Source organism: Petaurus breviceps, unplaced genomic scaffold, assembly GCF_028583685.1.
Source record: "Petaurus breviceps papuanus isolate PSGF00001 unplaced genomic scaffold, PetGlider_PUasm1.0 90760, whole genome shotgun sequence".
NCBI classification, from domain to species: domain Eukaryota; kingdom Metazoa; phylum Chordata; class Mammalia; order Diprotodontia; family Petauridae; genus Petaurus; species Petaurus breviceps.
Window position 1 is genome coordinate 363,200 of NW_027187338.1, and position 15,079 is coordinate 378,278.

At 39.0% G+C, this 15,079-nt stretch overlaps 2 protein-coding genes across 2 annotated transcripts in view; both read right to left on the reverse strand.

The window, feature by feature from the left end:
- Nucleotides 1-15,079, reverse strand: part of LOC138146178 (NACHT, LRR and PYD domains-containing protein 10-like) — a 294,893-nt gene that overhangs the window by 226,823 nt on the left and 52,991 nt on the right. The window lies entirely within an intron of this gene.
- The window catches only part of CSMD2 (CUB and Sushi multiple domains 2), a 1,071,431-nt gene that overhangs the window by 179,188 nt on the left and 877,164 nt on the right, over nucleotides 1-15,079 (reverse strand). The window contains exons 38-39 of the mRNA XM_069067881.1: nucleotides 1,248-1,366; nucleotides 524-593 (exon numbers count right to left, since the gene is read on the reverse strand). Coding sequence (XP_068923982.1) covers nucleotides 524-593; nucleotides 1,248-1,366 — 189 coding nt within the window. The remainder of the gene's footprint in view (nucleotides 1-523; nucleotides 594-1,247; nucleotides 1,367-15,079) is intronic.

Genomic DNA, 15,079 nt, shown 5'->3' on the forward strand with positions numbered 1-15,079 from the left:
TTAGTATATTCTTTTCCATTTTCTACATTCTACCACCAACACTGTGGAAGTAGAAGGAGACCATACAAAATGCAAGGCTATCACCTATTTCTGTCTACATTCATGGGTCATCATGGTCAACACCTTTTAATACCTGGTGACTAATCTTCTGCTGATAAGCCTTTCCACAATTAATCAGGCTGGTCCTCAGACACCTATATTTAAAGACTTTCTACTTCATTAGAGCTTGATATCCATGCTCTACTAGCTTAGGGGGAAAACTTAGGATAACCTGCATATTACAATGAGGAACTGGAGTAGGACTGCGGAAATACCTTCTTTAACCTGGTGATTCTGGATGGATGTTACCAAAATGATTGCTCTAAGTGAAGGCTAAAGGTCACAGTAAAAATCTATTGAATTAGAACAAAACAAAAAGAGCAAAGTAGTCTCAGAACTGACACTGAAGGCAACTGATATTTTATTTGATTCAATTTCCCAGTGAATAACCCATCACAAAATTTAAATATCTAAATTGTCTTACCTATACAGAGTGGAGGTGGGTAATTCCATCGCCGCACAGTTCCTGGCATGCAAGAAATATGAGAGTGGCCCTAGAAGAAAAACATAGACTAAAGGGTTACTAATTAACTTAAGATTTATGCCTGGAAAGAATTTTGAATAACACCTAATCTATCCCTTTCCTTTTACAAAAGAAATAGATTCTTTGTCTAACATCACACAGGGAGTAAATAGTAAAGCTGAGTTTCTTTCTGGATCTTGATATTTCTAAGTACCACAATCCTAGAATCCAGGGTTGCAAAATAAAATAGATGGATCTTATTTTAGTGAGGGAGAGAAGGAAAGAGGGGGAGAAAAAGGGGAGGGGATTCAAATTAACAAGAAATAAAAGGGGGGAGACAGTGATTAGTTGATAATAACCATTACAAAAGGATACTTCCTTTTTCTGAAGGATTCACTGACATGTACTTTTAAGTAGCAAGTTCCCCCAGGGTCTTTAAATGAAGATCTTGTGTACAAACAAGATTTCCAGAGCCTAGAAAAGGCAATATTGAATGCAAAGGAATAAAATTGTAATAGCAGAATTTTAATCACTAGGGACAGGTGAATAATACTTTTGGGCAGGTTTGCTCAAATTATACTCAATAAACCTATTCTACCTCTGTGGAAGGCTAACCCTGTACACCTCTCTCATGTAAAGTGTAACAGTAAGAGGTCCCTGTTCTGGCAATGTAACACACAAATACCTGTAGTGCATATCCCGGCTCACACTGAAAAGAGACCACATCATTCACTAGGTATCGCTCTCCAATCTTCATCCCGTTACTGGGCACAGTGGGTTCTGGACAGCTAGACAAGCCCACAGCTAAACAGAAAGAAAGAAAGAAGACCCCAGCAGGGCCACGGCCCCAGGGAGAACATTAGGAATAATCACATTGGCTCAGAGGGGGGCCCTAAATGAAGGGGAATGGACCAAGCTAAGGAAGTAGGAAGGCTCTGACCCAAAGGAAAGAATGACTATTGAGACAGTGTAGAGATAACAAAATGTCATATCCGTGCTTTCTCCTCTCTTAGCCTCCAGACCAAAGTCAAGGTTGTCCATCTTTCAAATAATATTCAGTAATCCCCAAAAAGATCACTGGAAGAGACGTGGAAGGAACTCTTAACACCTGAACTAAAAGATTCCTTCCCCTTTCCCAAGAAATTTCCATCACTCTTCATTCAAGCTCTTGTCTTCTTTCTATTGCATGAATATACTCCATCCCCCTACCTCCTTAATTCTCTTTTATTCATCAGTTCTCCTAGGACACTACTCTCATGTCAAAGGGATTGGGAAAGAAAAGGGGTAGAGGGAGAGAATAAAAGAAAAAGACAGAAAGGGAAGAAACAATACAGAACTGGCTTCACCAATGGATCAGGAAGAAGTGGGCTCCCTTCTCACTACTATTTAAGAGGCCTAGAATCTTCCTGCTGTTTTTTAACAAATAAAAAAACTGTACAGAACTCTACCATTTCCTCAAATATTCTTATTTTACTTGCACAATAATCCTATAAAATGAGCAAAGCAATGATTATTATCTATCTTACAAATAAGGAAATTAAGGTTTATAGTTTAAGTGAATTGTCAAGCTTACAAAGGTAGTAAGTGGTAGAACCAAGTGAATTCAGGTCATCTGACTGCTAGGCTAGAGGCTATCTACCATAACATACCATATCACACCATCTGACTTCTTAAATCTGAGCATCACATTGCTTCATTTCTCCTGAATCCTTGCTATGAGGGAAAACCTTCTGTCATAAAACCCACTGACTCCTACCACATATACTTTATCAACTTCCCCCTTAAATCTCCATTGGATATTTAGGAGGTCAACCCTTATCACCTCACACCAGGATCATGTTATGCTAGGTTCCAAAGTGGTCTCCCTACTTTTAGGTTCCCCTCACCTTGAATACCATCTTAATATTCATGAGGCACTGTTTTTAACATGACTTCTGATTTAAAAAAAAGTCTTTAATGACTTCATACAGCATTAAATTTAAAACTGACAACCTAGAATTCAAAGAAACCTATAATCTGTCAATATTCAAACGTTTTGAACATCTACCATGCACCAATCCATATTCTCTGTTGCAGTGAGGCTGGTTTTCTTATTAACACTTGAGAACTAGACCCTTTAAAATGTAGTTCTCTGAACTAAATACAAAATTTCAAATGCAGTCATACCAGGGCAGTGTGTAGTGGGACTGTTACCTCCTTCATTCATTACACTCTGCCTCTCAATTCAGCCTAGAATAGTATTATTTTTTCCAGTCATTTTATTGCACCCAGTGTTGACTCACATTGAGCTTGCAGTCCACCAAACCCCATATCTCTTTCATAGAAGCTGTTTTCTTAACCATAAGTTCACAATCTTTGATTTGCGAGATTCAATTTTTTAATACAATCTTCAGATTTTTGCTTATTTTTAGCAAAGTCTTGTTTGACTTAGCTCATCCTTCTAGTCCAGAGGTGTCAAGCATCTGACCCACTAGGTTCAAGGCCAGATTAAAATGCAATTTTAAAATATTGAACAAAATAAACAGAAATAAAATAGAACATAGGTAATGTTAATATAATAAACAGTGACTGTCCCCCTTTTCTGTTTGGGTTTGACACCCCTGTGCTATCCTAGAGAAATGTTTTTTAATCCTGTCACTCAATGTTTTAGCTATTATTTCCATCACTGTATCATCTCCACATTTGAAAAGTATTATTTTTTTTCCTTAATGCAAGTCATCAATCAAAGTATTGTATACTTAAGACCGAGGACAAATATCTTGGCCATGCTTTTCTCCAAGCTGTCACTAAGTAATTAAAATCTAGTCTTTAATCATTCTATCAGTTTCTAGATACACTTTAACTTTGCTCCATCTTTTCATCTTGTCCACAGGTATAATGTGAAAGATGTTGTCAAACACTTTGATGAAATCTATACATACTATCTATGAATTTCTCTAAGCTATGTCTATTTACTGTCAAAAAAGGAAATAAGATTGTTCTTAAAAAAAGGGAAAAAAAAGAAATAGGTGATGGATTTGGGGTGGCTAGGTGACACAGGGAATAGAGCACCAGCCCTAAAATCAGGAGGACCTGAGTTCAAATCTGGCCTCAGACACTTGAGTTCTTCACTCAGACTTGAGTTCTTCAAGGCTACATGGCCAGCTCATCAGAGTTGCACTCTCTGCAGTAGAATTTGAATACTTGGTAGTTTAATTTGAGAAAGGATCTCTGTGTCCAGTATCTTATCTTACCAGGTAATCTTCAGGATCTTCCTAAGACAATTCAAATGGAAGCAATTCAGTTTCCTGGCATAGTGCTGGTAGACTGTCCAGATTTCACAGACTTACAACAATGAGGTCAGCACAACAGCTCTGTAGACTTTCAGTTTGGTAGACTATTCAGTTTTCTAATACCTCTTCTCTCCTACTCTTTCCTTCAGAGCTTCCCAAATGCTGAGCTAGCTCTGACAATGGGTGTGTCAACTTCATCATCTATGTGTACATCTCTGGAAAGTATACTCCTTAATTGGCTCCTTAATATATTCCTTAAAATTCATTTGGTCCTTTACCTAGAAGATGGTCACACACCTGAGAGACAGTGTGGTTTCAGAGAGGGTCGAGGAACAGCTGGCATTGTGTGTGTTGCCCAACAACTTCAGGAGAAATATCAAGAGCAGAACAGAGATCTGTATGCAACATTTGTAGATTTGACCAAAGCATTAGACACCATGCGAGGGCTTATGGAAAATCACGTCAAAATGTGGCTGCCCAGAGAAGTGCATCAGCAAAGGATATCAATTCTATGGCAGCATGCTTGCCTGAGTTGGATGATACTCTCATGCTTCCCCATGCTTGCCTGAGATAATGGATAACAGTCTCATGCTTCCCGAGTCACCAATGGAGTGAAAAAAGGCTGTGTGCTAGCTCCCTTAGCATGATGTTTTCAGCCATGTTGCTGAACATCTTTGATGAGGATGAACAAGGCATCAAGGTCAGTTACCACATTGATGGTAAATTCTTCAACTTGAAAAGGTTACAAGTTAAGACCAAAGTGGAGGGAATGTTGGTGCCTGATGTTTTTGTTTTTTGTTTTTTTTGCAGATGATTGTGCACTCAATGCAGCCTCTGAAGCTGAGATATAACAAGGTATGGATTGATTCTCTGCTACTTGTGCTAATTTTGGCCTAATATTTAACACCAAGAAAATACAGGTGCTCCATCCACCACCACCACCATCCATATGTGGAAGCATTGGTTAAAGCAAATGGAGTACCCTGGTAGTGTACTTTCCAGGGATGTACACATTGATAATGAGGTTAACAAATGCATTGCCAGGACTAGCTCAGTGTTTGGGAGGCTCCAATTGAAAGTGTGGGAGGAGAGGTATTAGATTGACTACCACACTGAATGTCTACAGAGTGATTGTGCTGACCTCATTGTTGTATGCCTGTGAAACCTAGACAGTCTACTAGCACCATGCCAGGAAACTGAATCACTTCCATCTGAATTGTCTTAAGAAGAATATGAAGATCACCTGGCAGGATAAGGTACCAGACACTGATGTCCTTTCTCAAACTAAACTGCAAGCATTCAAACTCTACTTCAGAGAGTACAACTCCTATAGGCTGGCCATATTGTTCAAATGCAAAATGTACGTTTGCCAAAAAGACTATTTTAGAGAACGCACATAGGGCAAGTATTCACATGGTAGTCAGAAGAATCAATACAAGAACACTCTCGAGGTCTCTCTTAAGAACTCTGGAATTGATTGTTTGACAGGGCACTGGATCACTCAGCATGGTGTGTCCTCATCAGAGAAGGTGCTGTGTTTTATAAGCAAAGCAAGATTGAATTAGCTCAAGAGAAATGTGGGATGTACAAATTTAGAGACTCCATCCCAAATGTTCATATGGACTACTTGTACCCTACCTGTGCCCTAACTGTGGTAGAACATTCCAAGCTCATGTTTGTCTGGTCACAGTCAGACACACTGAAACTTGATTCTAGCATAGTGACGTCATTCTGGTCCTCTTCAAAAGGAGGTATAACAACCAACCACTTGTCATCTCTATGCACAAGACTTCCAAATCTATACCCAAAACTAATCTGTCTCCTGAACTCCATTCCTTTATTACCTACTGTCTGCTAGATAACGACTTTATCTGAATTTCTTCAGGCATCTTAGCAACAACATATTCACAATGGAAATTATTATATTTCTTCCAAAATTCATCATTCCTCCAAATCTCCCCATTTCTGTTGATTATACCACTATCCATTCAGTCATCAAGGCTCCCAAGTCTAGAAACATCCTTGGCTGTTTCCTTTCCCTCAAACCCTTTATATAATAATCCACTTGCCAAATCTAAGTCATCCAAATCATCCTACCTGCCTTTCCACAAGTGGTCTTCCATGTTTGGAATGTACTCCCTCTTCACCTCTGCACAGAATCCTGAGTTTTCTTCAAAGCACAACTCAAAGGACATTTCTTATATAAGAATGTTTCTCTCCCTCAATATGACTTTGAATTCATTTGTATATACTTTCATTAATTTATTTTCTCATTTGCTATAACCTTCTTTGTTCTCATATTTTGCCTTTGTATCCTCAGTACCTAGCATAGTGTCTTGCACATAATAGGTATTTACTAAATTTTTGTTAAAATGAATTGAAGCACATTGCTTCCATTTTGAAGTGCTCACAAGCCATTTGTTACAGTATGTCCAAAAATTTTGCCAGGAATTGCCACTAAATTCACTGGCCTAGAGTTTGTAGATTACACCATGATACTTGCCTTTCTGAAGCCCGGTGGCCCGTCTACACCTTCCTGGAATTTTTTGCATCTCTTAAGTGTTTTCAGTAACCTGCATTGTACTCCCTCCAGGCCTGGATACCTGAATACATTTAAGTTTGAAATTTGTGTGGCTGTTTGGAAAAATAAGGAAGGAGATATGAAGATGATGATATATTAGAAAGATCACTGAAATGAGAACAAGAAACCTGGGTTCTATTAATGGCCCTACCTCTAACTATATGGCTCTGGTTATGTTACTATCTCTACCCTCCAGGTCAGCATCTATAAAATAATGGGATTGGGCTATATCATCTGTAACTCAAAAAAATCCTCTAATTCTGTATCTCCTAAAAGGTAGTATAATGGATCAAGATATTTCTAAAAATAAAGTTGCACCTAGCTCATCATCCTACTTGCCTTTAGATCATAAATAGATAAAAATTCCCTCCACCCCTGGCATCCTTTATGATCCTAAAGATTAGAAGAAGAAATAGCACAGATAGCCTTTCCAACTTTTCCTTTTCTCAAAAAAACTTAAAATTGTGTTAAACTGGTTTACAGAAGATATCAATTCATACAGACTTTACCTAAACCCACAAAGCTGACAGGTGATTCCAGGCTACAGTAATAGCACAATTGTCCCTCTGTCTTTTATAGCTTAATTCCTAGCCTCCAATCCTCTTTCCAGCATTGCAGCCCAATGTCTCTTCCCATCTCTGATCACTGAAATAACATATATATCCCTGACATTTCCCTCTGATGAGAAGTTTTGGATAACAAAATTATATGTCTGAAAGCCAAACCTTTGGTTGGATTTTGTCCAAAAACTGAACATTTGAAGTAAGCCCTGGAGACCCTAAAACATAAGAGATTAACATAGTAATAAATAACCCCTACTGAAAATTGAGACATTCAATCCCAACTGCCATCTCATGCTTCCCCCTAGAAGCAGATGACAACCCTGCATGCCCTTTGCATGACAGTCAATGCTATGAGCTCTATAACAATCTGTTTTTATTAGATATACCTTATAATCAGTAAAGAAACTCTAAAAGGAAAAGGAGAAAAAAGGTAGAAAGAAAACAGGTGTAAAAGAATAATTTTATCATTTCTTTCCCTGAACAACCTGATTTTTAGTCAAATTATGGCACTAAGGGAAGATTAATTTTTGCAATATTGTTTATCCTTTTTAGAGATCTATTCTTACATTTCTTTCACTCCTTGCAACTCACTTATCATTTTATGTGAGTCAAAGTAATAATCATAACTTGTCTTAGTTTTAATACATCTCAATAACCTCTTGTCTCTATAATTACAGGGAACTCTCATGTTTCCCTTTAGTGGATTATCCATAATGTCTTTGTAGATTATCCACTGTGATATCCACCATGATCCTTGGCCAACTCCTCCTAATCCTTATTTAAATGCATTGGAAAAAATGCTTTAAATAATGTATTAAAAATATGCAATAAAAAAAGTAAATTTAACACCAACTCCCAAATAATTTAATATTTACTACAGAGGGAATGCTTCTTGTTTCCTTTCTTCCTTTGGACTGTCGATACCATGAGTTCACCCAGACCTTTCAGGTGGATGACAGTTGTCTTTAATATAAAACTAGTCTTGTTCTTGAGCCACAAACGTTACAGCTTTAAGTCCAAATTTTCTGCAGTCCTTAGAACACCAATAGAACCCAAGAGGAATTACTGTTTGCAATTATTTATGCTGTCTCTAATTTCTAGTTCCCTTTCCTTCTATATGAGCAGCTATCATAAAGAAATATTCTTCAGCCCCATTCCAAGGGCTCAGACCTCCAAGGAGGCCAATCCTACAGATCCCCTCCCTTCTCCAAAATCAAAGCTCTACAGAATCATGGTTTCCTCAAAAGTTCCATAGCATCAAGAAGTTGTGCCTCCAAGTAAGGGAGATCAGAGCATGACCTTTCCAGGAGAAAACAGTGACACCAAAGAGCTTCACTCTGATCACTAAGCCTTCTTTGATTCTGTAGCAGGCTAGACTGAGGTCAGAGAAAAAAGCCTGACTTGACACAACATCAGGAAAACAACAGCAAGGTAAACAAAAAGCATAAGTCAGGCTTTTCTATTTAGAAAAGATAAAGAAGCATCACAGCTGTTTCCAGTAGCTTTCCTTAAGCCATCTTATCCTAAGGGCCAAACTATGAAGCCAACTTCCAGGGGCATTAGGCCCTGAGAAAAACATCCTAAACAGTGTTCCCCTACCTTTTCTCCAATCCTATCCCCAACTCACTTCCATTAGGGGGAATCTCTACTTATGTGGCTGACAGGAAATAACAATGGCTGGGTTGCTAATAGAGAAGGGGGGCATTAATAATGTTCCCCTTCCCCACAAGCTGGAAGCTGTGGAACCTGAGATCCCCAATACGCAAATAAAAAGTGACAGAATTTAAGCTCCTTGAGAGCCTGTACAATGGCAGCGGGGGGCGGGGGTTCCTTAGACTGGTATTTCCCAATGTTTTAAAGTCCACAATGCATCAGGAGGGTCATTTCTGCCATCACTGTTGTCTGCTTATTTGTTTATCTATATCCCTTTCCTTCAAACATATAATTAATATATTCTAGCCCAGGTATCTTTGTAGGTAAGAACATCTCTGCTGAATTAATCACTCAGTCAATGGCAGTAAACTTAGGGATGGACCTATCACCTCTGAGGTTTCAAAGACAATTTAGAACAAAGCATGTGCCCGGCAACTTTCAGAAGAGTGAGAAACTCCAGCCAAATCCCTACTTCTGAGAGAAAATGGCAGTAGGAGGGGTAGAAAAGTGAGAGCAGCCTGAAGACTTTTGTCCTCCCCACCCTACCTCCAACCTTAACTAGTGGAGTTTGAACTTCTTGTGGGAACTTCTTGCGGGACTTTCTGTATCCTAGCATCCTAGCCTCATCATCCCAGGAATGGCAATGACTAACAGCAGGAACCCACTGAGGAAAGGCAGTTTAGGGTTTCTGTGAGGAGTCCAGCAGAAAGCTAAATCATGCCTATGGAGAATTTTGAGAGCACTCCATGAAAGGAAAACAAGACTTCAAATCATCACGATCTGTGAGTTTATCCTTTTGTTACATGAACTCTATAAACCTGAGTCCACTTTCTGCTGGACTCTGAACGTACTTGTGGGAGAATATGTCACAGACTCTCGTGAGAAATGTTTTAGTACTTAAGTGTTTTTACTATAGCAACTTAGTTAATGACAGTTTCTAAAAGTTAATTAAATCTGGATGGCAATGATCATCAATGAGGGAAGCACACTAATGGAGGAGGCAGTAAGCTATAGTACTAGAAAAATATTACCCTCCTCTTCAGGGTCCCCTGGAATCTTAAGGGTAGAAATAAATAGTAAATACACTCTGGGGAACCACCCCCTGCCAGTGCAAACAGGGGTTTCTGAAGCAGCCCCAGAATTATACCACATTAGTAACATGGTGAGGAAAATTAATGTTGAACTATATTATTTATTACCAATATTTCTATGTGAATTTATCCATTTTTTCAGACCCCTGACCTCTGGAGGTCTGGCAGTTTTCTTAAGGGCCCTAAAGAAATGAAATAATTGCTCCTAGCCCCCAAGGCATCTACTTAGGCAGAGCCACTGGCTTTTGTTTACCTTTTAAAATGGAAGCCAGCCAGAACTAGGTTCTCTCCCAAGGATGTGTCCCTTTGCCCTTTTTTTTCCTTACCTACCTCTTCCCTGCAATGAAAAAAATCGGGAAGAGTTGAGAACTCAGACTACTTCCTCATTGAAATGCCCAGCAATCAGTGTTGCCTTACATTTGCCAAGAGAGGCCAAAACGATGTACTATTAGGCCAGTTAGAAGGAAGACACACATAGGTATAAAAAAGATTATTGGCCCACACTCTGGATCTTTCAGAACAAATGGAGGCTGACTATAAGACCCTTTTGTTACCAGGTTGCTTGTCACTGGTAACAAAGTATATCTCAGCAAAAGAAATTGCCTCAGTCTGCCCTTTGTTAAATTCTGGCCACTACTACAACAGAAAAGTGGCCCAGTGATTGACTGGTGTCCTTGGTTCTTGAAGAGGACCAAAGTGACATCACTATGCGAGAGTCAAATTTCAGTGTTGGTCCAACTATGGCTAATCGTCTAGACCAGTACGAGCTTGGAACGCACTACACCAGTTAGGGCACAAAAGTGAACATTTGGGATAGATTCTCTAAACTTGCGCATCTTGCCTTTTCTCTTGAGCTATTTCAATTCTGCTTTGCTCAGAGTACAGCGTCTTCTCTGATGTGGACACATCATGCTGAGTGGTGCAGTACCAATGTCTCCCATGTCACACAATCAATTCCAAAGTTCTTAAAAAAATCTTGAGAGTGTCCTTATATCAATTCTTCTGACCACCACGTGAATGCTTGCCCTATGTGAGTTCTCTATAAAACAGTCTTTTTGGCAAACATACATTTTGCATTTGAACAATATGACCAGCCCATAAGAGTTGTGCTTTCTAAAGCAGAGTTTGAATGCTTGTTAGTTCAGTTCTAGTAAGGACCTCAGTGTCTGGTACCTTATCCTGCCAGGTGATCTTCAGAATCTTCCTAAGACAATTCAAGTGAAAACAATTCAGTTTCCTGGCATGGTGCTGGTATACTGTCCAGGTTTCACAGGCATACAACAATGAGATCAGCACAATGGTACTGTAGACCTCCAATTAGGTAGTCAGTTTAATTACCTCTTCTCTCCCACACTTTCAATCAAAAAATTTCCCAAATGCTGAACTAGCTCTGGCAATGCATGTGTCAATCTCATTATCAATGTGTACATCCCTGGAAAATAGACTACCAAGGGAAGTAAACTCATCCCCAGCATTCTAAACTTCTCCATTTGCTTTAACCAATGGTTCCACATATGGATGGTGCAGTGGTGGTTGATAAACACCTGTGTTCTGTTAATGTTAATTGTTAGGCCAAAATGAGCACAAGCAGCAGAGAATCTAGCCATACTTTAGAGGCTGAGAAGCAGCCTCGGCAACCCTGTCATTCTATGGCATGGGGAAAAGAGGAAATTTAAGAGGACAATCATTGAGTCTTGGGAAAGATGAAATGATAGGAATTTTGCAGACTTTCTGAACCCTAAAGATAACTGGCCAATGAAAAAAATCCCAACCTTATCTTTCCATTGGTGTGGTAGAAATCTCCACTATGACTCTTTTCTCTTTTTCTCTCTCCTCATTCTCTCTCTTCTTCCTCTCCTCATCTCCTCTCCTTTCCTCTTTTCTTTTACTTCTCCTCCTTCTCCTTCTTTCTCTCTCTCTCTTCCTCCTTTCCCTAAATTCTTTCCTCTTTATCCCAGACAAGACATTTATTCTTTTGCTTGATCCTATACACTGAACAGGCATCAAGAAGGAATAACATTAAAGACCTGAAGTTCAATGGAGCCAAGATGGAGGAGTAAAAGCAGGAACTTGCTTGATCTCTTGCTCCAACCAACTCAATACCTGTAAAAAATGACTCCAAACAAATTTTAGAGCTACAGAATGCACAAAGTGACAGAGAGAAACAAACCTCCTGCTGAAGGCAGCCTGGCAGGCCAATAGAAAGGGTCTACTGCACTGAGCTGGGAGCACAGTGTACTACCACTTGAGCCATGCACAGACTGGCCAGAGCAGACTTCAGGAGAATAAATCACTGGCCTCTGTGGTGGTTTGCAGACTTCTCAACCCATAAACGCCAAAGAGAAAGTAAAAGGTCAGAGAGGGATCTCTGCTGAACCTATATGAGAGAAGATCCCAGTCTGGCTCCTGCCCTTGGGGTAGTGGAGATGGCAGCTGCTGTAGCAGGCTGTCTCTTGAGCTCCAGGTCTACAGATAATAGGGGGACCAAATGACTGTCCAGAGAGCAATTGCAGGAATCTCTTTGCTGGCCCTGAGAAGGGACTCTCTTGCTTTGCCCTGCTTGGATATGGGTCGCAGTCTTGGGGGGCAGTCCTGGATTGAGGAGCCTTAGCCATGGCACAGCTTGTTGAGGCTGTGGAAAGGCAATCATCCTCACAGTTCTGAGGCAGGTGCCTGGAAGAAGCAGCGACAACAGCTGCAAAAAAAACCAGAAATGTGGGACAAAGTACTGTTCACTCTGAAAGCACAGTTCTACTGTAGCAAAGAGCAAAAAAGTCAAGTAATTGGCTGCCAGTATGAGCAAACAGAGGAAGCATAATCAAGCTATGGAATCAATTTATGGTGACAAAGACAATCAAAGCATAGAACCAGAAGACAGCAAAATCAAAACTCCTGCATCAAAAGCCTCCAAGAAAAATATGAATTGGTCACAGGCCATGGAGGATCTCAAGAAGGATTTTGAAAATCAAGTAAGAGAAGTGGAGGAAAAACTTGGAGGAGAAATAAGAATGATGCAAGAAAATCATGAAAAGCAAGTCAACAGACTGCTAAAAGAGACCCCAAAAATTACTGAAGAAAGTAACACCCTAAAAAATACACTAATTCAAATGTCAAAAGAGGCCCAAGAAGCCAATGAGGAGAAAAATGCCTTCAAAAGTAGAATTGGCCAGAGTGAAAAGGAATTTTAAAAACTCACTGAAGAAAATAATTCCCACAAAATTAGATTGGACCAAATGGAAGCTAATGAATTTATGAGAAATCAAGATACTATAAAACAGATCCAAAAGAATGAAAAAATAGAAGGCAATGTGAAATATCTCATTGGAAAAACCACTGACCTGGAAAATAGATCCAGGAGAGATAAATGAAAAAATCTTGGACTATCTGAAAGCCATGATCAAAAAAAAGAGCCTAGCCATCATCTTTCAAGAAATTATCAAGGAAAACTGCCCTGATATTCTAGAACCAGATGGCAAAATAGAAATGGAAAGAATTCACTGATTTCCTCTTCAAAAAGAACCCCAAAAGAAAACTCCTGGGAATATTATAGTCAAATTCCAGAGTTCCCAGGTCAATGAGAAAATATTACAAGCAGTCAGGAAGAAACAATTTGAGTATTATGGAAACACAATCAAAATAACACAAGATCTAGCAGCGTCTACTTTAAGGGATCGAAGGGCTTGGAATATGATATTCCAGAAGTCAAAGGAGCTAGGAATAAAACCAAGAATCACCTACCCAGCAAAATTGAGTATAATGCTTCAGGGAAAAATAAGAACATTCAATGAAAGAGAGGACTTCCAAGCATTCTTGTTGAAAAGACCAGAACTGAACAGAAAATTTGACTTTCAAATAGAAGAAGCAAGAGAAGCATGAAAAGGTAAATAGGAAAGAGAAATCAAAAGGAACTTATTAAAATCGAACTATTTATATTCCTATATGGAAAGACAATATTTGTAACTCATGAGACTTTTCTCAGTATGAGGATAGTTGAAGGGAATATATATGTATAAATATGTATACATATATATATATGTATATATATATAGGTTGGTGTATGTGTGTATATGTGTGTACATGTATATATAGACAGAAGGCACAGGATGAGTCGTATATAAAGGGATGATATCTAAAAAATAAAATTAAGAGGTGAGAGAGGAATATATTATGAGAAGAAGAAAGGAAGAGATAGAATAGGGTAAATTATCTCACATAAAAGAGGCAAGAGCAAGTTGTTACAATGGAGGGGAAGAGCAGGAAGGTGAAAGGAAATAAGTCAAACTTATTCTTATTGAATTTGGCTTAACAAGGGAATAGCATATACACTCCATTGGGTATTGTATTCTACAGGAAAGTAGCGGGGAAGGGGATAAGAGGGAGGATGATAGAAGGGAGGGTAGATAGAAGGTAGGGGAGAGAGTAGTTAGAAACAAACCCATTTGAAAAAGGACAGGGTCAAAGGAAAAAACAATAAATGGGGAAGTGGGATAGGATGGAGGGAAATATAGTTAGGCTTTTACAACATGACTACTATAGAAATGTTTTGCATAACTACACATGTATAACATATATTGAATTTCTTGTCTTCCCTATAGGGGTGGGTAAGGAGGAAAGAAGAGAGAGAATCTGGAAGACAAAGTTTTAAAAACAAATGTTAAAAATTGTTTTTACTTGCAACCAGGAAATAAGATATACAGGCAATGGGGTATAGAAATCCATCTTGCCCTACAAGAAAAAAAGGGAGAGTTAAGGGGGGGGGGATATAAGATGGTAGATTGGGGGAAGGTATTCAGTGTCCTTGCCATCTTGGGGTGGGGGGTAGGGGAGAGACAGGGAGAAAATTTGTAACTCAAAATCTTGTGGAAATGAATGTTGAAAACTAAAAACTAAAAATAAAGTATACAGTTTTAAAATAAAAAACTTGAAGTTCTAGAGGCATAACTATGGCAGTCAAAAACTTCATGAAGATGCCACCTCTGTGTGTTCCAGAATATCTTTTTCAAGTGGGTGCAGGGAGGACCGTCAGTCCTGTACAGAAAAGGAAACTAAGAACCAATGACCAATTTGAGGTACTCCAATCAGGCTAGAAAACAAGTAGGAGATTCAACCATGGTCAACTACAAGCATTTTGTTAGATCACATCTGGAAAAGTCTTACTTAATGAGAATTGCTAAAAGGAAAGAGGTAGGGATTGTCTCACTTGGATCTTTTCAACCCTCTGTCACAGGACCTAGGAAAGAGAGAAAAGTGAAAAGGCAGAATTGGGGATTGTTAACTGGAGATGCCAAACATTAGGAGATTAGTACACAGACAAGAAAAGGAAGAAATGAAGGACAAAAGAGAATTCATATATAATA